Here is a 27,140-nt window from a genome sequence, read left to right on the forward strand (position 1 = left end):
CACCCATGTTGAGGTTAAAAAAAATCTGAATAAATGTGTGTAAAAACACAGAATACAACAATGTTCCAAGCTCGTCTTTTCTCATGTCTAAACTTTATTAATATTTGATAATCCATGATTTATTTTGCTATTTTATTTCACAGGCAGAAAGAAAAAGGTGGTAGAAAAAAATGTGTCTTTTAAGGGTGTACACGAACACTTTAGTTACAATAATAATACAATAATTATAATAATGAGGATAAATAAAAGTAGCAGAGTGGGCATTCGAATTCACCCCGTAATTCTTAGCCAACTTCAATTGAACATGTTCCTCCAGAGTCTGTACGTGTGTGTGTGCATGTGTGTGTGTAGCAGTTTGATATTTGGAGCCCACTATCATTAGCATCTCGATGAACCCACTGGAGGTAATAACAGCCTTGCTGTTTTCTGGGTAGCTTCCCGCTGCAGCTGTGGCGCCTTGACGTCACCACATCCTCCAATGTCATCGGCGTTTCAGCCTTCAGTTACACACGCTTCACGCTTCAATTGAATTCTCCTCACTGACACCACGCAACGCGGCAGCCTGCTCATCGAGACTGAAAAGCGAGTGTGTCGTCGGTGATCAGATGGTGCTGGAAGTTCTCCAAACTCACGAGGGATTTTAGGAAAACACCAGCTCCTGCGGAGGATCTGAGAGTGACGATCACGGCTAATTAAGCAACTGGTTCCTCCAAATAAACGGTGATTTAAGAGGACGTTTGAAATGGTTTTGTTCTGCCTGTTTGTTCCTAAACAACACTTGTTTAAAGCAAGGCCTTGTTGAACCTCATATGCTGCTGAGTCGAGGCCACCAGGAGCAACGTTAAATGCGGCTTCATTTTGACAGCTGCGCTCTATGGCAGGAATTGATGGTGTTGTCCGGGTCAAAGTTCATTTCTCACTGGGGAAGAGTGACAACTGCTTCAGAGCTCCCACCCATCGCTAATGGAAACATTGGAAGGAAGCTGACAGTTTACATGACAAATAAATATGTTTGTGGAGACCAGATTTGCCTCCAGGGCAAAACGACATCTTTTCCACAGTCGCCGTGTCGCCTGGAGTAGAAACTTCAACAGGACGCATTATTCTTTGACATTTCTTTTCCGCAGCAACATATTTCCACGCTCAACACTTGAATCTGTGCATCAGGTTTGGAGTAAAGTCAAGGCAGATTAGGCTGTACATCAAAACTATTCAGCTATTTCACGACTTCAACAGTTTTAGAACTATATGGACTGCCGCATTACCACAGTTATGGTCTTGACAGTCATCATGTGGAAGTGAACTCCACCTGCTGCCTCAGCTCTTCGGCTTAATTCAATGTAATGAATCAGCACTTTAATAACTCCAGATGCTGTGTTTCAACTTTTTAAACTGATCAGGATAAAAACATTTGCCAATTCTTTGTATATATCTGTCCAGATATAATCGCATTACAAAAAAGGAAAATAATTTAGTGATCTTTACCAAACATCTGTTCTTTTCATTTATCTATCCACATAAAAGTAACTGTAGCAGTTTTTAAAGCAGACGGATGAAGACATCCAGGTGATGTTAGGTATTTTATTTTATAAAAATAAATTATGTACTTTTTCCAATCCTGCTGTGTAAATCCAAGCGAAGTAATTCACAGTTGTTTTCCCAAGCAAACACCTAAAACATTGTTCCAGGCAATGTGCTGTTTCAAGACACAAAATTATCGGAAACATATTGCAACAAACGGAATCTGTTTTTTTGCAAATGCAAATGGGTCTCACGGCAAGAGAACACGGATCTACTTTCTTTCTGCAACAGCACTGCGCAAAAATTGACCTCCAGCTCTATCAGTTCAAAATACAATACATAATTTATCAGCCACAACACATGGATTAAACTTCATAATTCACCTTTCTTTCCCCCCCAAAAAACTGGCAAAACAGTCACATTTTAATGACTTAAGAGGCAACTGCCTTGTGCTCTTTTGGCACAAACCACATCTTTTGTTTAAGAAAATAAAATTTAAATAAAGTAAAAAACCTTATAAATATTTGATATTGAAACCGGAAAAGCACTACATTTAAAACCATACTGTTATTTTATGACTGACTATTATTGCCCAGCATTTATTTTATATGCTGATAATTTGAGCAGAGAGCAATAAGGTCCATGGGACAGCAGGTGGCAGTAGCGCTCTGGAACTGGCTTTCACAACAGAGGCAGGCGCAAAGAAGAAGAGAAGCATGGCTCTAAGCGCCAGCGAATCACATTTTAATTATTTATATTGAGCCTGAGTCAAGGTTTTGTGCTAACTCATGATAAACCCTTTTAGAATACAAAAAAGAAATTCATTCTCAATGGAAAACCACCATGCTGTGGTGGATAGAGGCCTAATATTACACAAGGCTAGATTCTTGTCATGTGAGGGTCGAAGGTCTCCTTGGTTTCCACAGCCCTGTAGCTTGTAGCTTCACAGCTTGACAATGCTGCAGTGTGGGTTTTTGGCCAGCCATGTTCATTTATTGCTGAGCCCTCTCGTGAGGGCCAATCTAAGACGTGAGATACCTTGGCTGGCCTCGGCTTCTTCTCCATAGTACGGATGAACAGATCACGATCAAAGAACATCGGAGTGCCTCGTCCTAAACTAATAAGCTGCTGCATTTTTCAAGTACAATTTCATGTTGGGCTCCTTTTAAAATGGACCTTTGAAGGGGTTGTATTACCTGTCTTCACCCTGTGACCCTCCCGGGCTGCTCCATGTTCAGAACCTCTGTGTTAGTCGCCAGCTTCTGTCGCTCCAGTCCTTCACTCTCCTGTCCCACCGCCACAGTGACCTTCACCCACCTGTCAGCGCACGAGCAGCAGGTTCATAAGTGTCTTCCTCATATACAGTCAAGATTTCTGGGGACCCTTCGCTTCACCCACCTGCCTTTTTCCACACCGTTCGAGTTGTTCTGGTCCAAATTGGCCCTGCTCAGGTCGGACACACTGTGTGCCAGTCTGTCTGTCAGCCACTGGACCGTATCTTGGTCGGACAGCTTGTAGTACTCTTTGACTGCTGCCGTTTTCTCCGCAGCCTCTGTCGCTGTGTGTCGAGTGAGAACAAATGAGAATCTGACCTGTCGCAGACACCCAGTTCGGAAACCTACCCTTGTCAGTCTTGACTTCTGAGCTGTGGTTGTTCTCGCTGCTGGGCTTCCTCAGATCTGACTTCTGGTTCTGTTGGGCCTCCATCCAGTCCAGTGTTTCCCCGTTTTTCACAGCCGACCGATGGTCTTTGAACCAACGCACAATGTCAGTGCGACCCAGGCTGGTTTGAACCTCCAGCTGACTGTACTCCTCAGGGGATGGCCACTGGGTCCGGCAGAACATCTGCAACAAGAAGACACACCGATATGACTTCAACAAAGCAGCCATATCGTCATCATTTATGCGACAAACTTATGGTAGAATAAATCTAAAGTACACCTGTCATTGAAAACATTTTAGGTAACAGAACCTCTGCTGGTATGATGACTGGACATCAGAGCGAGACGCACCAACACAGACAGAGAAGGGATGAAGGTTGAACATGGGATTCATTTTCATGAAGTCTATGTTCATTATTTATAGGTATAAATGTTGTACTTGTGTTCAAAAAGCTCTTAAGAGTCTTTTTTATGCATTATAATATCAGTATACAAATACTCAGCTCCTCCATTAAACACAAATGTTTTTGGTGAAAGTGGTTGTTGTGATTGACTTCCTACTACCTTTATTATTATTATCAATGATAATAATAATAATTAAATGATAACAACAACAATAATAATAGTAACAATAATAGTAATAATAATAATAACTGCAAAAACTGCAGCCTCACAAGAAGGTCGTACAGTTGGTATGACTCCTGCTCGACTCATGCAGTTAACCTTTCTGTGTGGACTTTCTGGACACTCTGGTTTCCTCCCAGAGTCCAAACGGATACAGACCAGGTGACATGGTCAGTAGGCTCAGTGGCCTCTATGTGACCTCCTTAGGTCTCTCCCCCCACCGCCAAGTTCCTGTGATATGCTCCACCCCCAACACAACAACAGGGAATAAGCGGGAGAAAACGGTTGAGTTAGCCGTCATTTGAGGTGTGTACGCCAGACACAGTATAAATGATGATGAACTATTTGACTCTAACCTGACCAACAATTACTGAAGAAAAAAAAAAATCTTGAGATGATATTTCTCAAAGTAAATGAAGGTCAAGGAAAGGTTAAAATTTCCTTTTGTGTTTCTCCATGTGTTTGGATCAATAGAAATCAACCGAATGTCCTCACTATTTTACCATCAACACCTACAAGAACCGTTTCAATATCACCAAATTCATCTTCACAATGAAACGCACACACACCAAACCTTACTCATAATCTTTGTCTATAATCTTTTTTTTTCTCAGCAAATGAAGTTCAGGAGTCATAATGAGAGCATTCTGAAACATTAAATGAGACAAGTGAAGAATTAAAAAAGCTCTACCTCTGGATGAGATTGCTTCATTATGCAAATCATCTCTGATTTAAACTAAGCGTAGAGGCAGTGAACAAAGGATGTGGAGGCACCAGGTCAAAGGAGATGATGAACCAACATGGATGTGATAAGTGAGGAGGAGAGGTGCGACTCGGGAGAACGGTGAACATCTTGAATGTCTCTCTGAAATAAAGCGAAGTAACTCCTCTCACCTCTCTGAGCAGGGCGAGTGAGCGGCTGGTGATGGGGGCTGGGCTGTTGGAGATGGAGAGGATGGGAGGATGGGGAGAAGAGGAGGACGACGACGTGAGGATCGGGGGAGACGCAGAGGACGACAGGGTGGGAGGGAGGGGGGAGGAGACGGCCAACACGGGAGGGGAGGAAGACGAGGAAGAGGAGAGGACAGGCGGGTGAGGAGAGGAGCGGGGAGCTCTTCCTTCAGGCTCCCGATGAGACGCCCCGTTGAGCACAGCGGCGGGTCTGTCCCCCCTGTCGTCGCTGTTCTTGGAGGCCATGGTGAGTAACGCCTTCTTCATGTTGTCCCTCAGCGCTCGGCGTTCCAAAAACCAGCAGTCCACCTCAGTCTTGGACAGACGTGTCTCCTGGGCCAGCTGGTCTGCAGCATAACACAGTTCACTGGGTCACATGTGTGAAGTCTTTTTACGGAAACTTGGGAGTTTTGTCTCTAAACAAAGGACTGTGGCACGGGCTCATTAAAACCGTTTCTTCTTTTTCTTGTCATGAAGCGACTCTCCAGAGACATTTGGGGGTGAAGATACACTCGTCATGAGCGCATCGGAAAGATGCCAAATTAACGCAACAGCAAAGGATGGGAGGATTTTAAACTGAATCTGACCCAACTGGCAGAGCTGAACTTAAAAAGAAGAGTGAAAGTTCTACAAAAGTTTATTCTCAGCGAAGCGCCATCGCAGCCGTCATTTACATTCAAAGAACAAATTAGAAGTCAGACTGGGAGCGCAGCCCGTCTCTGCCAAAAACTCCAGTGAACGGAATATAAAAAACAAAACCACAAATGTGTCAGGGAGACTAGGGAAACTGCATGACTCTGCATAACTACGATCTATGCATCCATAAAGAGATGGGCCTTTTATATCCCAATCTCAATGACATTAAAATAGTTTGATTTTTAAATAAATTTTTAATACATTTTCATGGCATTGCATCTCATACAGAAACTTACTTGTCATTCCTGCCAATTTTTGCAAAAATATATTTTAATTGTCAATTTGTAGATGCATTAAATATGTGCAGATAAATTTCAGTTGTATATGAGCAAAAATAATTCTGCTATTTGTTTCTATTTGAACTATAGAGCGCAACGTAATAGTAAACCACACCCACTTAACTTAAGACGGAAAATAGATCCTGTCCATGCATAAGCCATATTGCTCTTAAAGTGGGTGCAGTGGTGCTGTCTGTGTTGTAGAAAGGCCAGTGGTGCTTACAAATGCATAAGGATCACAGTTATGAAAACGGGGTCCAGCACTGAGAATGACTCATGAAACAAACTCGGCAATGTTCTGAACCAGAATAATGAACTCCTCACGTGTTTTATTTACATTAAAGTAAATCAAAATGCACTGTTTTCACCCGCGTGTCCGAAGTTCTTCGTCTCAACTGCTTCCCGTCTATGGTGATCCAGGAGACTGGGCTCTGTTGTTGAGCACTTTAAGGTAAATAAAATGCTCAAAATTTTGCCAGCATGACACTCTTTAGCCTGTAAAAATATCTATATATCAGCTGCGTCACTGTATAAACTGCAGCGGCTTATAGGAAATCCGGAAAATTGGGGTATTTTTCAATTACTTAGTAAATGAAATTCAATGCGGTAGTCCAAGCTCTGAAAATAAATGATAATTTCAGCGGCTATTCTCTCACGTTAGTGAAGGATCTGAGAAAAAAAAGCACATATTTTACACAATTGTAACGGAATAGACATGGAAAAAAAATGCCAACCATCAAGAGCCCAGAAAACGACCTCCTGATGTGAAGTTGAGTGCTGAAACAAATGCACTGATTGTCCCGCTTCATTATTGCTGCAGACAAAAGCCAGTTTCGCAATTAATTGAACAGATTAATTGGGCTGGAACAGTGGTGCATGTCACCAGACAGGCATGTTGTCTCCAGAAAAGCTTTTCTTGTTTTCCCTTTTCTATTAATGGCCGCGCTTTCTTTTGCATTTAAACTGTTCTAAGCAGTGACTGGTGGGGAAATGTGGTACCTAGCTCCGTCTCGGTTGGAGAGCTGACTTTCTGAAAACTCTCCTCCAGCGCCTTCAGCTGCTCTGCCGACTTCCCCTTCACTCTCTCCAGCAGGGGGAACTGTGTAGGCACAGTCTTTTTGACAGGAGCTTCTCTCAGAGCCGGAGTCACCTCCGCCTTCACCGACACAGGCGGCGGGGGGACGCCTTCAGACAGAATACATACAGTCAGCATTAGAAAAGACAAAAGCAAAAGAGATTTAAAATTGACTCATAAACTTCATACCTTTGATATTCAGGAGCCTTTGTTCACTGAACCACTTCTTGATCTCTCCTCGGGACAGCCCAGTGGTCTCGATTAGACTGTAGATCTATTGACAGGCAGACGCAGCAGAATAAAGCAGGGGAACGTGAACACGGGCTGTAAAAATCTTTGTCCTACCTCATCTTCCTCTGGGAAGGGACAATGGGAGTAGCTGGACCTCAGAACAGAGAGCTGCTCAGCCGTTTTATTGGGGTCGACGGTAAAATTCAGCACCTTGGCCGACACGACCTTTGACGTAGGCATGGGTGCAGAGATGGTTTGAATGATTGAAGGTCTTTTGCTGTCTGACGCGACAACGGGAGAAGCCAGCGGACGCTTGAGTGACTGCGCGACCTGCAGACAAGTGGGGTAAATATGCCGTACGTGTGGCTAAATAAACAGAAATAAGTGAGCATGTTGCACCTGGTTGGCCACGGTCAGTGCCAGTGGTGCACATGTGACAGTGGAGCCGTTGGCCACGGGCGTCAGCACCAGACTGGTCTGTCCAAGCAGCTGACAGGGCAGGGACTGGAGCAGAGAAGCTGCAGGCTGCGCCGTTTTGGAGGCCGAGGTCTGCACGGATGAGTTTGTGGATGATGTGGTCTTTAGGGGTGGGGCTACGACAGTGAAGGACTGAGGTACAGATGCGATTGTACCATTGAACATTTTCTTCCTGGCCTCTTCCACCTGGAATAAACATCAATTATTAACACATTATCTTGAACAAATCTGTTGGGTAAATGTCACATTTATAACTTTAAGACCTAGCAAACTAATTGTCTAGAAAAGTTGCAGAGTAAAAACGTATACACCACAATGTTTTGGGCTGTGGGTGGAAGCGTGCCTGAAGGAAACCCACTTCAGCACAAGGGGAACTCCACAGAAACCCAGGCTGCAGCGCTGAAATCCATCTCGACAATACAATGCACTTTTCAACTGTGTAATATAAACATTTAAATATTCATCTGGCTTTTTGAAAGCTTGCATGTCATGCGGTGATTATGTCTATCTTATGGGAAGGAGCACGGACATGATGGACCCAGGATGAAGTCATCTTCATGGCCACATAGTCCACCATGATTTTAAAAAAATCTATATATATTTTATCCTATTAAACTACCATCTATCTACCTCATTGAAGTTAGACAATTGAGGTGTTGCACCCAGCTTCTGACGGTGTGGGTTTTTATTGTCTCACTGTGCTTGTGTAACGCCTAAAAAAATATATCTACTTGGTGCCAAAATGTCTTGCTGCAGTACCTCCTCTGGTGACCAGCTGATTCCCTGCTTGAGCCTCTGTGTGGTGAACCAGACTTTGATTTGCTCCTCTGGGTGTTTGGAGACGGCAGTGAGCCAGGAAAGCTCCGCCTGTGTGGGGTAAGGAAACTTGTTGAAGGAGGAGATCAGCGTCAGGTTGTCGTCCAGAGAGGGATTGTATTTGGTGGTGTTGAGGGGCACGGCAATCTTCGGCACCTGGAACCATACGGAGGAAATGTGTTAGTTGAATGAGAATATTTGTAAGTCCTTTGAAGAAATAAGAAAAAAAACAAAAACAAAACTCTTCTCTGGCATTCATAGTTGGCAAAAAAATGTATTTAATGTTGGAGCATACATACAATTTTAAGGTTCAAAAAGCAGTAAATAATCCTTTAACCTGCAACAAGTTTATCAATAATGGTGAACGGGTATAAAACACATTCATATTAATGTGCCAAGATACATTGCAACAGTTAAAACGCAAATACAGACTTTTGCTTTAACCCCTAATCCAGACAATGTTTTTAAAAGTCATTTTTACAAATAAATACAAAAACAAATATGACATTATGAAAAAAAGAAAAAAAAAACTAAATTGGCATATTAAATGGATATATTAATAAATAATATAAACATGATAATAATGTTCTCTAATTCCCAATAAAATCCAGTTAAACCAAAAAAGACCTCAAATATTGAGGGATTAAGACACATAAAACACACAAGGCAGCGTTTTTTTGGTTGTAAAAGTTCACAAACACATATTGGAGTTATATTTTGCTTCATGAACCGAGTGGAATTATATGAGCCACTTCTCCCCACTTATGACAAGAACTTTGTTTTGATTTGAAGTGAAAACGTCAAGTGGAATTCCATGGATGTGTCGCGCAAAAAAAAGAAAGTGAATTTGTGCTTATTCAGAATCAATTTCACCTTGAAAAGAAGAGCTTCATTTTTGATTATTCCTGCTGAATATTTAGAGCTCTATCAGTCGGACATTCTGAGCATACCTGTGTGAAGTTGAGAGGCCGCTGCAGGGAAGGCATGATGTGAGAAAGGCTGTCAGCGTTCAGGAGCGCAGACTCTGGGAAGATAACTGTGCCGTTCACGTTGACTGCTGTGATTGGCTTCTTGGTCAGGTCAGAGGTCAAAGCACTCAACTCTGTCCGTTTAGCGTCAGCAGTCGTTCCTTTTGGTTTCCCCATCTTGACTGTGGAAGGTTTGCTGAAGGGGAGCTCGTCTACTTTGCCAGCACCGGAGGAGTTATAGATGACCGCGTTGCTGCCGCAGCCCTCGATCGTCTGCTCCAGAACGGTCTGATTGTTCATCTTGGTGCGCTTGAACTTGAAGTTGCTCTCCCCCGGGTGACACTTCTCGTTGTGTTCCGTCAGAGAGTCGAATTTCTTTGTGTTGAAGTTGCAAACGGCGCACAGGTAGAGCGGGTTGAGGATGACGTTGGGGTGGTTGGTGTCCACGTGCTCTTTGAAAGTGTTGAGATTCTGTGTGGAGAAGGGGCAGTATTTGCACTCGTAACCCCCCTGCTGCTTGTGCGAGGGCTTGGAGAGATCTGACGCGTCAGACGCTGAGATGTCTGACGTCACCAGAGGCTCAGAGGTCTTGTCCATCAGGTCCAGGTCCATAGGCGGTTCAGCCTCTTTGGAGGGTTCTGTTTCCATAGGATACTCCTCCACATGGTTCTCCCTGATAATCTGTGAGGGACCAAAAGGAAAAATTTAAATTGATAATGCTAAATAAAATAAAAAAATTATTAAAAACATTTGATAAGTGACAAGTGAAGGTGTATGTGAGATGTAAAACCCATGATATCAAATTGGATGTTAACTATTTGGCAATGACCCTTGTGGTGAACGAAATGCAAAGTACTTCTTACGTTTAAATCAAGCTCAATAAATAAATATATCTCCTTCTTTCTCTTTCGGCTTCTCCCTTCAGGGGTGGCCACAGCGGATCATCCTGCTCCATCTCACCCTGTCCTCTGCTTGCTCTTCTCTCAAACCTACAAACCTCATGTCCTCCTTCACCATGTCCACAAATCTCCTCTTTGACCTTCCTCTCCACCTTCTGCCTGGCAGTTCAAACCTCAAGGTCTTCCTACCAATGTACTGGCTCTCTCTCCTCCGTACATGTCCAAACCATCTCAGTCTGACTTTGTCTCCTAAACACCTGACATGTGCTGTCCCTCTGATCTACTGCTTCCTGGTCCTATCCATCCTGCTCACTCCCCCTCATGTCTTTTCCTCAGTGCCACCGTTTCCAAACCATCAATAAATAAATACATAACTTCCAATATTCATGATGTAATCTTGCTTTTGAGAGACGAATGGTCCACTGTACCCCTTTAACCTGAGCGGCCCCCACAGTGATTTAACTTGAATGATCTCAGCCAAACGCACCTCCAGTGACTCATCAGCGTCATCATCGAGCTCCACCATGGTCTTCTCTTGTCGAATCATACATGGAGTGGAAGCCTTGCGGCGACTGGACATGATGACAGCGGGGTTCGTCCTGGAGGACAGCGGCCCTAACCTGCTGTTTGTACTCAGCCAGGGGTGTAACGGCAGCGAGGCGGGGAGCAGGAGGCAGGGCGGCAAAAGAGTAATGTCTTTTACTGGTATGCAGATGTGCAGAGTCAGAGTGGGACAGAACGGATGAGGAGAGAAGTCGGGCTCTTCCCAGGGGCAGGATCAATCCCTGGAGAGAGTGAGCGGGGCAGCAGAAGGTGAAGGTCTGGTAGAGGTGAGACGGTATCGGTGCAGGCTGGACCCGCTGACAGTGTCAGCTCCAGTGCAGACACACCTCCTGGACATTCCACACAGGACGCCTCCTGCAATAGTAGCACAAGAAAACAAAAATAAGCACCCACTATTAAATCAGCAACCTCATCCTCCCGCCAGTTGGTGTCATGAAGTTTTTGGCAGCTTTTAACATTGCCGCTTCCTCTCACTCGTGAGTTTTGTTTATACAGTTGCATTTGGTTTGTGCAGGCTTTGGACAGTTTGTTGGGCTGTTGTGGTGTTGCCCCTTTTGGTTGTGACTGAGGCTTTTCTTCGACTTAAACATATCTCTCTTTCTTTCAATCGCATATTATGCTGGGGACGTACTTTCGAGTAAATTTGCCCCCAAAAATGTGAGGGAAAATCTTCAAATCCAAATGATCCATCAACAATAAAACACTAATAATTAGTAACGTTCCAATGAAGCTTCATGAAACAGTGACTTCATTTTCAGAGCCCACTAGATGGCACTCTCAGCTCAAAAATAATTGGTTATGAATAGCCATTTCAATGTCTTGCTGGCTTCTCCTGGATGTCAAGCAGGACAATGTGCAGCTCAACATTGGATGATTTGTCACTTGAATCAACACTATGTTCCTCTATGTTCTCATAAGACTACAAAACTAGGGATGTCAGAAACAGAAATAATATGGCTTTGTTTTGAATACATGGTTGGTGGGAAACATGTTATCAAATTATTCCTCATTTCTCCCTCACATATATTTCAAAAAGAACCAGACAAACAAATACACGAATAACCTGCTCAAAGGCTAACAGAAAATTAAGTTCTCAAAATCATACTAAGGGCAATTTTGGGATACTTATTTGAATTTTTAAGAACAAACATTTTATAATCTATAACTCAAGTTATGCTCGCAGGCTTATTCAAGCTTAGTCTATCCTCACAGGACAGTATGCCGTGCAATTTATGTTGCCCTGTGTATAATTCATCTTAAATGAATGCAAAACATATTAAGTAGAAAGCACATTGGTGTTATAGCAGAAGCAGGCTCAACACATGGAGCAGCTCACTCCAAACAAGGCCTAAGATTCAGCCGGTTGAGAAATGTGACCTGCATAAAAAAAAAAAACGCTGCAGAGTTTGCCGAGCATGTGCTGTGTACTGAAGGCACCCAGTCAACACAGTGAGCGTAAAAAAAACGAATAAGTGTTTGGCAAGCCACAAGTGAGGACGACAGACTGGATGAATGCGACACATACATGTGTGTTTCTAGCTTGGAACTAATCAGGCTGTTAACAAAAGTTCTTTTAAGAAAGAGGCGCTGTATTGTGTCTCACAGCGGCACCGTGACAGTGAAATTAATAAAATCAGTAGCATGAACAACCATCAGCATTAGGCATGGCTATCTCAATTTAACAGCAATAAAAAGCACATACTTCATGTCTCTGTAAAGACCTTGTGTGAACTGTGTTCAGGAGAATAGGACGCAATTATTGCAGCCACAACTGCTGAGCAGCAGGAAGAAGAAATGATGTGGCTGGGAGAGTGACTTAATCGGGGTCAAGGAAGGGCATCAGGGAGATGTCGGCGAGGTTTAGGAGCAGCGCAAAGGTTCCCAGCTTTGTTTACGTCCAGCTGAGGGACCTTTGGTGTTTGTCATCCCGCATCATTCTCACCTCCTGCCCCCTTATGTCCTGTCAACTCTCATCTGTCAACTGTGCGAATACATTAAATCTCAACGTTGTGAAGTCCAAAATGACCCTGCCACTGGACTTGCTTGAAACATGTATTTCGCTGTGATGTTCAAGGTTTCCACCAGGATTTTTGAAAATGGTAAAAAACTAACAAACAAAAAAACAAACAAACAACGGAACAGAATGGAACACAGCCCATCAAGAAGTGATAGAGAAACAGAGGGGGACGTTATGTCATTCACTGAATATGTTTCAGTATCAACGCTGGTTTTTAATCATGAGAAGTAAATCTGCCTCTAATCCAAGCTGTCCTCACTCGGGCCGTCTTCTCATAGGTCCTGCTGGAATGCACGACTTGAGTTCCGCGAGCAACGGACTTTGGTCATTATGATGTTTCTTTCTGGATTTTTCCATGAATAACACTGTGAAAACTGTCAAGACAACATCACGCCCACCTCCATGACACACTATGTGTTAGCAGTTTGTTTCGATGTTTCCACTTCGTTTTAATGTTTGATCACGTAACATTTCATATTTAAAAATAGTTATAATTTTTCTGATGGCGTGGCTGCTCTGATTTAAGCCATGGTGGTGCACCACCATGTACCTGATGTTAAGGATTTTTCAAAACGTGTTTGGAGACAACAACAGTACAAGTTTGGACAAAAACATTCACTTCTAGCAGCCAGATAACTGGTTCAACTAACTACAGCCACCAACATTTCTGGTTAGAAGTATAAAGTAAAAATAATGAATGGAACAATGGGCAACAAGTCAGACAAACATTTTGGGGGAAACACATTTTACTCGTTTCAGACATGATGGTCAGACAATCTGCCCCTGTTCTAAACTTCAAAAAAAAATGTTTAAAAGCCTCATGCTGCTAAACCTTGAACAGTATAATAGAGCACCATCAAGTACTTCCTCCAAATTCAGAACTAAAGCCAGTGGGTGGATCTTCAGGAATACCAGACACAAAGAGAAACCATCCAGCCAATATCCTCAAGTGAAGTGGACCCACACTGGAGGAAAAAACACCCCGGTGACATCTCGGGTCGGGTGGTGTAAAATAGGAGAATAAATTGCCATCACTGACCAGACTTCGACCTGTTGTTCACCTGTCTCCCTTGGGTTTGGCATGTGATGCTGATGATCCCTTCCTGCTGACCAACACCTACTGGCTGGGCACAAGGCTCCAGCAATGACTGCCAAAAATGTGGCACTGGAATGTAGGAATTGAGTCTCGGTCTCAGTTTACCTACAGGTTGAAGATAAAATGAAGCTTTTCTTTTTCAAACTTCAACCTATGCAATAAGCTGATTCACACCCATATTTCTCATACAGACTATTAAGCATGAAATATTTCATTAATACTGGACAGCTTGTTTTACACCCCACTTTTTAAAACTCACGTCACCGCACGGGCTACGGCTGAACAATAAAGGCAAAATTGTGATATTGATATGATTCCAAAAGCAGGGTTTCTGCCAGGATTTTTTTCAGTTGCAGAGCCACTACCCTGACATTCGGTGTTTCTTATCTGTATGTTGAAGGGCAAGCGCAAAACTGACGCTTGCTACTGCCATTACTTTACATGCAGGATAAGTGGAGGAAAGCTATTGTTGATGTTTTGTCATTACTATCTTGAAGGTTCATATCTGAATATCGATACAATAAAGATACACCTTTCCGCCTGAACATGCAAATCTCTGCACCCCCTGTCGGACACGGTCAAAGACGTCTGTCAGAAAAGGGTCCGAGTCAGGCAGAGAAGAGCACTAACTTCTCCCATGAATAAATCCAAGATAATATTTAGGGATGCTCAGATCAATCGGTCACCGACTGTGTTCGGCTGATTTCAGCTTGAATGGTGAATGCCGATCACTACCTGTCATTGCCGATCACAACAACTGACCACGTGTGACAGCTGGCGCTCTGATGAAGCCACGCTGGTCGTGACGTGTCCGCTCTTCCCTACTCGCAGTGAAGATTCTTTCAATGTGTCATTTAAAGTTTGCATCCTGCAGTACACGCATGGGAAACTGCTGTACAGGGAAGCGCGTTAAAATGAAGTATACTATTTAAAACTTCAGCACTTGACGGAGCACAGAGTTTTCCGGGCTCATGAAAGCGAGACCGTTGGTTCCTCAGCAGCAGGCTGTTAGCGCAGCTAACGCTTACAAACACCAGCCTGTCCGAGCGTGACATTCGGAACGCAAAGCTAATTGCCCAAGAAATCACCATTAATTTCTTATGCGGAGACGGAAACAGTTGGCTGCATCGCCGTTTTGGAGTCGGGTGCAGCGTCTGTCAGCCACCTCAATCTGAAACTTTCATAAATAGTGCTCTCTGTCTCAGAGTCCCGCTACCAGCGGCCAGAGTGTAAATATTTCAAGAACATAGCAAAGTCTCAAGACACTCACCAAACAGCAACGAACAAAGTTTATTTTCTTCGTATTTTTTGCCTTCCTGTAGAGGTATGTTAAAACATCTGAATTAAAATAATTTAATGGTTCATATTTTCACATCATGTACATAGAAGGTCTCATCATTTTGATAACAAATTAATCATCAATCCATGTGATCGGTATCAGTGATCGGCAGCAAAAACCCTGATCGGAGCATCCTTAATATTATTATTACAATGTCGTTTGATTGACAGCACCAGCAGCGTGGCTAGCAGCCAGTGTCTAACCTGTGGGCCTCCTATCCTGTAAATTCCATGGGCCAACGTTTCCATTGGCTTATTTAAAATTGCACAGAACCTTGCTGGACCTTTTGAGTTGGGCAAGTGAAGTTTGACAAATGAGCTTGGAGGACAAAGGCAATATGCAAATAATCCCATCAGTAAGGCAAGTCCTCTGAGAAATAAGGACTAATAAGACTGGTCTGACGCCGACAAAATTCATCAGGCAACAGCAACGGCAAACTTTTGGGGGTTATCATTAGATTAGGGACTTCAAAGCTCAAGGTAGTCAGCAATCAGTTAATGAGTCCTGCGTCTTATCGTCTTTGAACGTGACTCTGAACCAGGAATTGCTCTGACAGCCTTTCCCCATTAGTCAATTAGAAGACTGCCATCCGTACATGCTTCCTCGAGACCAGCCTGCCGGTGTTCTCCGATACCGTATGGAAGGGAAACTTTGCCCTGGTATTATGAGGAGACAGGCCAGTGGAGAGCGAGGGGAGCTTATCTGCCTGGAATAGTTGATTGGTATTCCAGAGGCCTTGTGCTGAGGCTTCATACTCATATACACATGAGTAAAAATCCAATGAGTCGACGCAGCAACGGTGCAATTCTATCGGCGGATAATGAGGCTCCTTTAAAAAACAGGTCGCCTCAGTCTACGACTATTTATACATAAAATTACCGTTTCTAAAGTGCGTTATCAACACAACCCGAGCCACCATTAACTCTCTGTTTTCAAGACGGCGCTTTGACAATTTAAAGGTCACATCAATGACGAGTGTTGCATCCAATCAAATCAAAGCTGTCATTCTCCTGTCGTCTTATTGTCCCAAGATATCTCAACTCTTCAAACAACCCACGGTGGCGTCATTAAAATGCAGACTCATTATCATGGTGTCGCTATAGCAACAGTGGAGCTGTAGCGAAGTAGGCGCTACATCTGTGTCACTGATAGAGACTGTACGTGTACAGTAAACACACCACTGTATTTGACTCCATGAAAGTGTGATCGGTGGTGAAGAGGTACAAAATACAAATCTGGCAGAAAAGCTGACAGGCTGACATGAAAGCTTGAAAAATCCCCTTCCTGCAGGATTCAAAGTGATGCATCACTTGGTGGGATTTCTCAGCTACACTCGCTGTTGGCAGAGAAGGTCACGGAACAGTCACATGAAGAAAAAGCTCTACTTCTCGGAATAATCGTGAGCACCAGAGAGGGGAGGTGCAGCGTTATCCGATTCGCGGAGACTGTGCGAGGACTGCAGTTAAGTGCGTGGTGGCATGGTGCTGCAAAATTGGCAAAACTGTTTCTCGCGGCCCTTTCAAAAACCCAGCAGTATCCGGAGAGATGAAACTGAAGATGCATCTGTCAGCTGCATCTGAAGTGCTACTTTATATAACCGGCTGAACTTCTGCTGCCTCACTGCTGACGCAGCCGCAACGGTTTTTGGATGTACAGAGCGGGATGACAGCGAAAAACTTAAGTTGTTGCCCGATTCCACTTGGCACCTTTATCCCACACAAACAGAGATGAACAAGGATTTCAAAATTCCATAAACCTAACATCTAAAATAGCAGCTTGGAGACTGACTATACAAGTCAGTGGCACCTCTGATCTGAGAAGGCTGAAGTTTGTACCGTATCAACGCAGACTGCAATATTGTATAGATGTCTTTACACTTATCTCCGCCGATTGTCTGGAACAAAGCGAAGATTCTGTTTAAGAGAGACAATCACAGAGGATCCACTGGCACTGGCAGCATCCTCCGCTCTACTCTGCCGTGTTCCGTGGATGAGGGAGGGGCTCAGAAACCTTGGCTGGCTACAGAGCAGCATTGAGCAGTACCACAGAACCATTCAGCACACAGTCTAGCCTTGTAATAACAATCTTACACGTAGAAGGATTGAAAAGCGCCTGGATTTTTCCCACTCTTAGTTGCCCAATTTTAACTGTCTCAGCTGAGAAACTGCAGGAAGTCCACTGACTGCAGGTTACTTTATTAACCACCCCTTTAAATGAAATACTGAAACAGACAATATTAGCTAATTGTTGGGTTTACACTGTGAATTGAAGCCTCCCACCTGTTTGCGAGTGTATCTAACCCTGTCTACACAGTCTGTGTGCTGAGGGATCGCCGCGCTGGAGCCGTAACTCCCTACTGTCTGGATGCTCATTAAACTTGTATGAATAGTCAGCCTGGCAGCCTCTTGCCTGCCCGTCTGTCTGCACTTGGCTATTGTCTGGATGTCTGTCTGACTGGTGCATTGTACTGGTGGAGCCTTGCCTTTAAAGGAGTTGTCTTTAAGGACAATAGCGAATAACGTTATCGGTCTTGGCGGGGGTCTGTTCAACTTAACACACACGCATCACTGAGGTGATCAGATAAAGAAATATGGAGAAAAGAAAATCACTGCAGACCAATATCGCCTTGGCTAAAAGATGGAGACAGGCAAGTGATTAACTGATATAATCTGCAGCGAGGATTCAGGAAGTCGAAAAGAGTCACGGCCAAAGATTAATTTCCAATTATCTGTGTGTGTACGATGGTCAAAACCGAAAGACACCAGTAGGTTGACACCATGCCACGCCAGGTATCTGCAGCTGTAATAGTTCTACTTCCTAAAACACCATGAAAATGAAGATGACTTTTGTGCAAACCATCATTGAATCCATAAAACCCTGGGTTATGAACAAAATGGTTAGCTGTCGAGATGATGACAGGTGTTTCTTTTTGAAAAAGCAAAGTCATTCCAAAGACAAGTCAACAACATACCAACAAGCCAAATAGTTGATCTATCACTGGAAGTCATATCCACTTAGTCAGAGGTGTCATACTCAACGATGATGGGGTCAAAGTTAACTACACAGTCGAGATAAAGAGGAAACCAGATAAACAGTTACTGGTAGGCTAGGTAGACTTTCTGCCTCACTGAAATAACAGACACTGAAAATGACCGACTGTTGTAGTGTAATTTAGAGATTTAGTTATGTGACAATGTAATAAAAAAAGCTTGAGAATGAATAACATCAAATGACGTAACGTAGGGGGAGAAATCCCAGGTGTTTTTGTCTACAACTGAAGTGTGCCAGGGTTCCCTCACCCTCTGCACTCAACACACCACTGCCATCAGCACCCAACAACCCACGGAGACACCGCTACGCTGGGAAAAATCTTGGGGAGAAACCCGACTTGTGAGCTGAAAGAAATTGTCAGGTAATGTTGCTAAATACAGATGATTGCATTGATGTTCTGGAGTTGGATCCAAGATGGTTTTGAAGGAATCATCATTCACTTGGATGGGTTTGAACAGCTGCTCCGTTAGATCGAGCAACAGCCGCAGAACTTCACTTCATAAAATCATTCAATTTTCAATGTTCATTCAACGTAAAATCAGGTCTAAAGCTAACACCACATGGCCACAAAGGCCGCGGTGGAAGAGGCGCACCAGACTGACACTCAACTGATTATGGTCTGCAGACACCTGATTGGTTAAAGTGTGTGTTCCTGATCGGTTGGAACAAAAAAAACTGCACCGAAACGGCCCTTATGGGAGTCACTTACACCTAATGTCCTGGACCGCGCTTTTAGCTGGTCAACCCCGGACGTCCTGGTGAATGGACCTTCTTTTTATTGTGAGTCAGCACTATTCTTGAATCACGAAAGGTGCTAAATGGACATTATTTCATGCAGTATTTTACAAATGCTTGTGAAATTAGCTCCGAGACAGAGGCTCTGCTAATTCTGTTTTTTTTCCCAGCCAATGCACATGTCAACACTTAATCTCCATTAGCACATGGTAAACAAAAGAAAAAGAATAAACCTTAGTAAATGCATTCTGAGAACAACAATCTAAGGACCAACAATGAGGCAACTTGATTAAAATTTTGAGCTAACAAAGCTTCATCACAAGTAAATATTTCAAAAAGAAACATATTTGTGTAGAACAAAATAAGATATTGAAGCCAACAATTCAGAATTTGTGATGTATTGTGTTGCATTTATTAGCGTAAAACACAACTCAAATACACAACATTGTAGAAAACAACAGCAGAATTCACATTCATATGTGAATAAGATACATTAATATGTTGATAAGAACAACAATAAGAAAATTGAAAGGACCAACAACCTGTTCATTCTCACTGAGGAGCGTAAATAGACAACTTTGTTCATGTGTTGCCATGGTAACAGCACCACTGGGGGTCATAAGTTTATTCGAGAGGCACTGTTTCTATTTACTCCGAGCCAGAAGAGGCTGTTAGAAGCTGGTTTGAGATTAGAGGGAATCCTTAACTGGTGCACTAATAATAATAAAACACAAATGATGAGAAATAAAGAAAAAAAAAGTGTGAGTGATCATCATCTGTTTGTGGGCAACCAAGCAAAACAACTGGCAGGGAATGAGCCGTTGCTGAGGGATGCTGGAAAACTGTTAGAGAGAAAAGCCCGGAGTTTCATGCGTGCGGTCGTCACACAACAAAAAAGAATGTGCTCCTGCACTTGAGGCCATGTATTATGTGCAAAGCAGCCTGTTAGATGGTACACAACAAGAGGCAAAACAGGCCAACAACAAAATCACCACATCCGTCTTAAGAGTTACCATTTACATGACACAAAATCTAGATGCTTTATCCCACCACACACAGCCGGAGAGTGCTCCTCAACGTATTGTACTGGGCGTGTTTCCCTTCCTGACTGGGAAAGTCAACCGCTGCAGAGAGCACAATGTGTGTGTGTGTGTGTGTGTGTATAGGATTCGTGCAAGGGAAGAGAAGCACCAGCACCATTTATACACCGTGTCCCAGCAGGGAAGAGCGAGGCAGAATTTCGGACCGTTGCAGAATTAATTTAAATCTCATCACGTGGCTCCTCTGGAGCAAAGTGCTGCACCGTGCTCAAGTGCTGGGCTTGTTCTGCATAGCAACAAAGCAGCAGTTTGGCTTCGCTTGTTCAAACTGTGGATGGATGATGCAAGACAACCACAATCATCAGATACATCCTCGATTTAAATATGTAAATCTGATTTTTGTGTACAAGCACTTCCGTCCGGGAACTACGATTGGACAGTCGGATATTTAAATACTGGTTGGTTGATATTGTGTATATACTCCAAAGCACCGAGTTAGTTGCCAGAGCAATTACATAAATTGAATTTAATGGGTAACTGGTTAATGAGAGCATTTTTTATGTTATATTTCAGTATTTGCATCCTTTCATGCATCTTGTATCAAGTCAACACTGCATTTAAGTCAAGAACAGGACTAAATATTTTGTTCAGACAGTTTGATACAACATCTTTCATCGTTATATCACTATCACGCCATGATACCTGCTTTCAGTTGTTGGTTCGGGCTCCATGAAGCCAGGTCTGACATTTAATTCAACACAAGGAGCAGCATTTGGCATCACAGCTATGCAGAACATGTTGGACCAGATTAATGTGATATCATCCGCCGTGCTGATACATTTCTTCCTCTAGTGAAAAGCTTTACGCTGGTTATTGTAGCAAAATGTATTACTCGTAGGATTGAACAAAACAAGGTTTCAACTCAACAATTGTTCACCATTATAGGCTCTTTATTTTGTAACACTTGTTTCTAAGGTTTTTAGTGATAATAATCAAATGCGGTTGATGAATTTTAAATATGAAAAAGAATCAGAGAATTTAATAGAATGCTTAAAGGCCTCTGTGAATTTCATGAATAGATGACTGAAATATGTCAAATACTGTATAAAATATGAGAGTCATCAGAATAAATATGCTATTACAGAGTGCAATTTCAAAGTCTAACTCAGTAGAAATGATCACATAACACAGGGACAAATACAGGTGCGAATCACGCTTCACTATTTTAGCCTGTGAAATCGCGAGCATGAATGTGGCTAATAATGTGTAGTAAAGACAATCGCAGGCGAGTTTGGGGCTCTTGCGCGCCAGGGTTTATATTTACTTCCTCCCAGCCACTGCTCATTGAAACGGCAGCTCACCAACACGTTTGCATCCGCCCATACTGTCTTCAGACAGGTACTAGGTCATGGCAATGGTGGACAGGTCTCACTCAGATGCCGCAGCCCTGTTTTATCATGTTCAATGTGACACCTCAGCGAACTGAACAGTCAAACAGTTTGGTGGGAGTAAGTTTGAAATGTATTTGTGCTGTCACCAACTTTTGTATTCCTGTGAAAAAAAAAAAAGCAAAAGCAAAAATAAGGTGTACATGCAATTTTGTATTCTACCCTTCTTTCAGGAGTACACACGTTTTCTCCAATTTTTTACTCAGGAAAAGTAAAAAAAAAAAAATATTTGGACGCCATTTAATGTGACTGCTATAATTCTCACCTCACAATGATTATCATGTTAAAAAAGGGAGCTATTATTATCCGAGGATGACTTGTCCCTCAGTGACTTTGACATCATGGCCCTGTTCTCTCAGAAATCCCTCAGTCTACTGGAACAACCAACACTGCTTTGACCTTATTCAGTCTCAGAACACTGTAGGAGGCACAGTGGCCTATATACGGTACGAGTATTCAACCACGAATCCAGCCTCATGTAAATCGCGTCCCTGTTGCATCGGCAGCGCTGTTGCAAAACCTGCTTTTAACCTCAACACGCGCTTACAGGGGGCAAGTTATAAAAATATCCAAGTGTCACCCACTCTTGGGCTGATGGCTCCATTACTATGGTTACAACCGCAAGTGTACAATTGAGTGAGCTCGTATCCAGCAGTACAAACCCAGCAGTGCTCAATCAGTGTCACAGTGGCAAGAGAGACACATTCGGGCCCGAAGAACCTTGTGTTCCACGGAATACTTGAGATTTCACGTCTTGCTTTCTGTAGAGAGTCCGTCCAACGATAAATACCTTTCCAAAATCTGCAGCGAAATACAGAATCTGTGCTGCCAGATGAACATCAGGCTGAGATATTTTCTACACACCGGGTCACGGAACAACCCTGTCAACATGCAGGCTCACACACACACACACACGCGCACACACGCGCACACACGCGCACACACGCGCACACACACACACACACACACACACACACACACACACACACACACACACACACACACACACACACACACACACACACACACACACACACACACACACACACACACACACACACACACACACACACACACTACGACGAAGGCCAACGCGTCCCTCTGTGTTCATTTGATCCACAGGCTGTGAGTGGGAATGAAAAGCAGATGGTCTGTGGAGCAGAGGTGCCGGGCCACATGGACAACTGCACATTTAGACTTGTACTGAACAAGGGCTATTTTCCAAGTTTGCGGGGATTCTCATCTCTGCACTCGAATCTCAGGGCAAGTAGTCATCATGTGAGTTGGTTTAGGCAACGGGTCACGCTGCACCTGACCCCGGCTTAGAAAAACAGATCAACAGAGCCTATAGATGACCAATCCAAAAATAATAGTGGCATAAAGAGAACGAGAGAACACTGGCAATCAGAAGTGCTTCCTAAGATTCAATGACTACCACGCGCCTTGTGACCGCAAGAATGTACATGTAAAGAATGCAGCTGATGCATATCAATGACAGCTCATGGTAGATCTGAGAAAACCATTACATAAGAAGACTGAGGACAAACAACTCAAATAAAACCTTTCAATGCTACTATGAAAAATGTGCCGATTACATGACAGAAATAGGGTTTTACAGTTAATTTTACGAGGTTAGCACCAGAAAATTAGAGACTCGTGCACACATGGGGGCATTTAAAGCACTTTTTAGCGCAACTCAAAGTCAATATGTTGTGTTTTTACAACAAAATACAGAAATGATGAATTGACTTTTTATGCTTGTGCTGACATTCTACTCCCATTAAAGGAATTTTAAAGCTCAAATTAAGATTGATTCTTTTCTAATATAAATAAACTGCAACTCTTGAATTACTTTGAATTATTAAATCCCATTTTCCAACTTACTGAGTTATCAATGCAATATCTGATACCCCAAGGTACACTAGAATGTCGGCGAATATGACTTGCTTTCGTAATATTATTATATTGTTATTATATAAGAGACGTTATGGGAAATTTACATTTCAGTAGAAATTGTTTTTATAAATAAAATGTGATTTGTTTGCGTGGGAAAGAATGATTCACTGCGGAATAGGCAGGTGGGTTTGAATCCCAGTTCAGTAACCAATGTGGGCACAAAGAACAGATCAGTTATGATCTTTTGATATTATTTCATTCACTTTCTGCCACACATCACTGGAGGAGTGGGAGACTTGCCCTGTGTCAGGTTAAGAGTCCATCACAGGGCACATAACAACTCACACTGAAGAGTTTTTGGACAGTGGAAGGAAGTACGCTTGTAAAAGAATGGGGTAAACACGCACAACACGAACTCACATTCCCCCTGAACCCAGCTGGAGCTAATCCATAGGACACAATCACGATCAAATGTTCGGATTAATTTCACGCTTTTCAAAAACAGATTCTTATCAAAAGTTAATCTTTCCCAAATACTGGATGTCATCAACCCCAGGGTAAGTTTTTGTGGGGCTGAACAGGGTTCCAGTGTGTCTAACAACGCTCCCACCTGCCATTCTCAGGCTCCCCTGCGGTGACTGTGGCATGTGAATTGTCACCAGCTTCCCCGTCACTGCTCTCACGCTGGCAGGAGGGGCACGACTGTGGCTTGCCAGTCGCTGACGTGGTGCAGTGCAGACCGAGTCAGTGAGTCCTCTGTCTCTCCGTTCCCTCCTCCATCCCACTTTTCCAAACTTGAGACTTGGTGGGGGAGAGAAGCCAATTTCTATGCATGGTGAGGCATGATTGACCTACATGCCATGCAGAAGCTGAACCTTTTTACAGCTTATAGAACCCAACTGCAGAGGTTTTTAAATATATATGAGAACAGGATACAAAACAGAAGTGTCCCGGGTTTCAAAATGCTTCTCAAACCATGCCACGACAATTGAAATAAAGGAATGAAAAGACATGGACTTGATGGAAAGAAGTGATGCGCTTGATCCAGTCCACCAGTACCAGGTCATCTCCTGTTACTCCATCACAATGGCTGAGATCCAGCGCCTCATTTCCCCGCAAGTCTCATTTACTCGAGTCGACTTCCAAAGAGACAATCAAAACTATATCTAACAATAATGAGTACATTAAAATCATTGAAACTGCAAAGAGTAAAAGCTACACTACAAAACCTGAATGTATATTAAAAAAAAAAAGTAAAAATTTAATAAAATAAATGGGAAAAACATGAAGCATGTTGACATAATAGACGCTTTTTTTTGCACAGCGTGTCAATAATACAGTGTAGAGCTGATAACACAATCCGGAGACTTTGTGGAACAAGATTTTTTACAAGATATGAACTTACAATGCACAAAATAAACACACCTGAAACAATCCCTAGAGAACACCTGCAAAGCGGTAACAGGATCAGTTACTCAAAACAGAAAACTCGGGGCAAAAGGAAATCAGACATTCAGTACTAACTTGGATTGCACATCTTTTCCTTCCCACTTTGGTGGCACTGATATATTTGTTGAGAACTTTGCGGGCACAAAAAGCTCAAGTCACTAGGCAACAAAATGCTGTTTAAGTCAGTGACTTGACCATATCGTAATACTTAAAGTACATCCTTTAAAATGTGGATTTAGTAGTATAGTAACAGGCTCCATCCCAGATACCTGTTGTCCTTTGTCGATATAATTCTGTCTTCCCACCCAACACCATGTAACCTTTTCAATATTGATCGCACACTTGCGTCATCCTCCCACCTCTGAGCTTCACCTACAGCTGATGATCTCATTGCTGGGGTTATCTGAGTCACCCGACGACTCGCCTGACTTGAGGGCACTGCAGGGCCGACCAGTTTCTAGAACGCTGGTATAAAAGCTTAGTGTGGAGGTTTATGATGTCATCAGCACGTCTCTGCTGAATGTGATGACAGCAACCTCCGTGCTCCCAAGCTGTGGTGACTCATAACAGGGCGAAAAAAAAACAAGCCCACGAATGGACACGTCATATGGTGAGCGGGTGAATATTCCGCCATGTCTGGTGCCTTATACTGGAAAACAAACAGGCAAGCAAATGCATGTTGGTATTCCATCACTCGTCTGAGGTTTTACTGACTTCACACTATGCTATTGGATTGAATGTTAGTTGCCTTCTGATATACATATCAGATACCTACACAAGTGAGTACGCACATAAGAAGGTAGTCTTGATCAGCTTGGATCAGAGAACTGAGAGAGAATCAGAGTTTCTGCTACATGTAAATGATTGTGGCACACTGCCACGGCTTCAGAATAACAATCTTTTTTTCGATATACAAATGTAATACTGACTGTATGAATCGATCATATAAATATATAGTCTCTCTGTGTACATTTACAGACCATAATAACAACTTAAAATTGCTTCCTGTTTCGGTCAAGAGTGGCTGGTGGCAAATGGGTACGAAAATATAGCATTAATTGCAATGCCTGTGGTGTGTCCCTATGATCTCAAGGTAGCACGGACACACACACAGAGTGATTCAGGAAGCGCATCCTGATCCAAGCCAGAAATCTTGTATGTTTACACCTGACAAAACAATGAGGAAACATTGAAACAATCTCATGTGAAAAAAAAACAACTTGATTTATGAACTGAAATATTAAAAAGTAAGATTTATCATTCCATTTTTCAAAAATTTTATATAAAAGCTTTTCTGTCAAATGGTAAATATTGAATTAGCTAGACACGCACTTTATCATGAACGGTACATAAAATGAGTTAACTGATGAATCACAATATATCCGAATAGTGACAGTTAAATTGGGACAAAACAATCGTTCCAGTCATTTCTGGCATTGTAACCAGCCAGAAATCAACCGTGGTTGTGCTAAATTTAACAAGAGGTCAGCCATAATACTCATAAATATAAATGTGGAATACTCCAGTTCAAATAATCTCCAGGATCTGGAAAAGATTATAATCTGAATTAGGGACATTTAGCGTTTTAAGAAGCATTGGAATACTGGCAAATGAGGTTGGTCTTAAAAACTGTGCAGAAATTTAGAGTGATATGCTAAAAAAAAGGATTATTAAAAAAAACAAAAACTGTGTCTTCTGATCCTTGATGGACTGAGATGAGGACGAACACTCCACCGTCAAATTGGTTCCCCACATGGAATGAAATGAATTCAGGCGCCTTGCCTTCTCTTCAATACAAGTCTGATTTGTCAACCAGTGAGGATCGATTTTCTCTCCTCACAAGGACATGCTTACAATCCACTGAATAAATATCTAACTTTTTGTTGACGTCAACTCACAACAAGGAAACTGTAATTACAATGCACAAGTGTCTTCACGCTCCAGTTACTGGTTATTCAATTATATAAGGCAACAAAAACATTAGGCATAAGTATCCACACACAACATGGTGACTGTCTTTGACTTTCTAAATACAGTGAAATGGAAAATTTGGCATGAACACTACTTTTTTTTGTAAATGAAACAACTGTTTTAGCAAGTACATACTTGCGTGCTTAAAAAGAGGACCTAGCTTTCTCTGACGGACGCAGCTCATGAAAGCAAACAGCTGAGCGCCTCTGGAACACGCGGGCCGCAACACCTCACAGCTGGGCATTTTGGCTGCGATATCATGCGAGGTCACACTAGATTGAGAAACAAAGCCGGGGCGACAGGACATGCCATTCACCCAGGGTGTATTTTTGACAAT

The 27,140-nt window shown here is 42.8% G+C and overlaps 1 protein-coding gene across 1 annotated transcript in view; it reads right to left on the minus strand.

Moving 5' to 3' along the window:
* The window catches only part of zhx2a (zinc fingers and homeoboxes 2a), a 32,274-nt gene that overhangs the window by 2,070 nt on the left and 3,064 nt on the right, over positions 1–27,140 (minus strand). Inside the window, exons 2-12 of the mRNA XM_053882040.1 lie at positions 10,685–11,115; positions 9,281–9,979; positions 8,274–8,486; positions 7,437–7,700; positions 7,152–7,367; positions 6,996–7,080; positions 6,731–6,916; positions 4,701–5,104; positions 3,144–3,366; positions 2,920–3,079; positions 2,718–2,838 (exon numbers count right to left, since the gene is read on the minus strand). Coding sequence (XP_053738015.1) covers positions 2,724–2,838; positions 2,920–3,079; positions 3,144–3,366; positions 4,701–5,104; positions 6,731–6,916; positions 6,996–7,080; positions 7,152–7,367; positions 7,437–7,700; positions 8,274–8,486; positions 9,281–9,979; positions 10,685–10,777 — 2,658 coding nt within the window. The 5' untranslated portion in view covers positions 10,778–11,115 and the 3' untranslated portion in view covers positions 2,718–2,723. The remainder of the gene's footprint in view (positions 1–2,717; positions 2,839–2,919; positions 3,080–3,143; positions 3,367–4,700; positions 5,105–6,730; positions 6,917–6,995; positions 7,081–7,151; positions 7,368–7,436; positions 7,701–8,273; positions 8,487–9,280; positions 9,980–10,684; positions 11,116–27,140) is intronic.

Source organism: Synchiropus splendidus, chromosome 12, assembly GCF_027744825.2.
Source record: "Synchiropus splendidus isolate RoL2022-P1 chromosome 12, RoL_Sspl_1.0, whole genome shotgun sequence".
Classification (NCBI taxonomy): Eukaryota; Metazoa; Chordata; class Actinopteri; order Syngnathiformes; family Callionymidae; genus Synchiropus; species Synchiropus splendidus.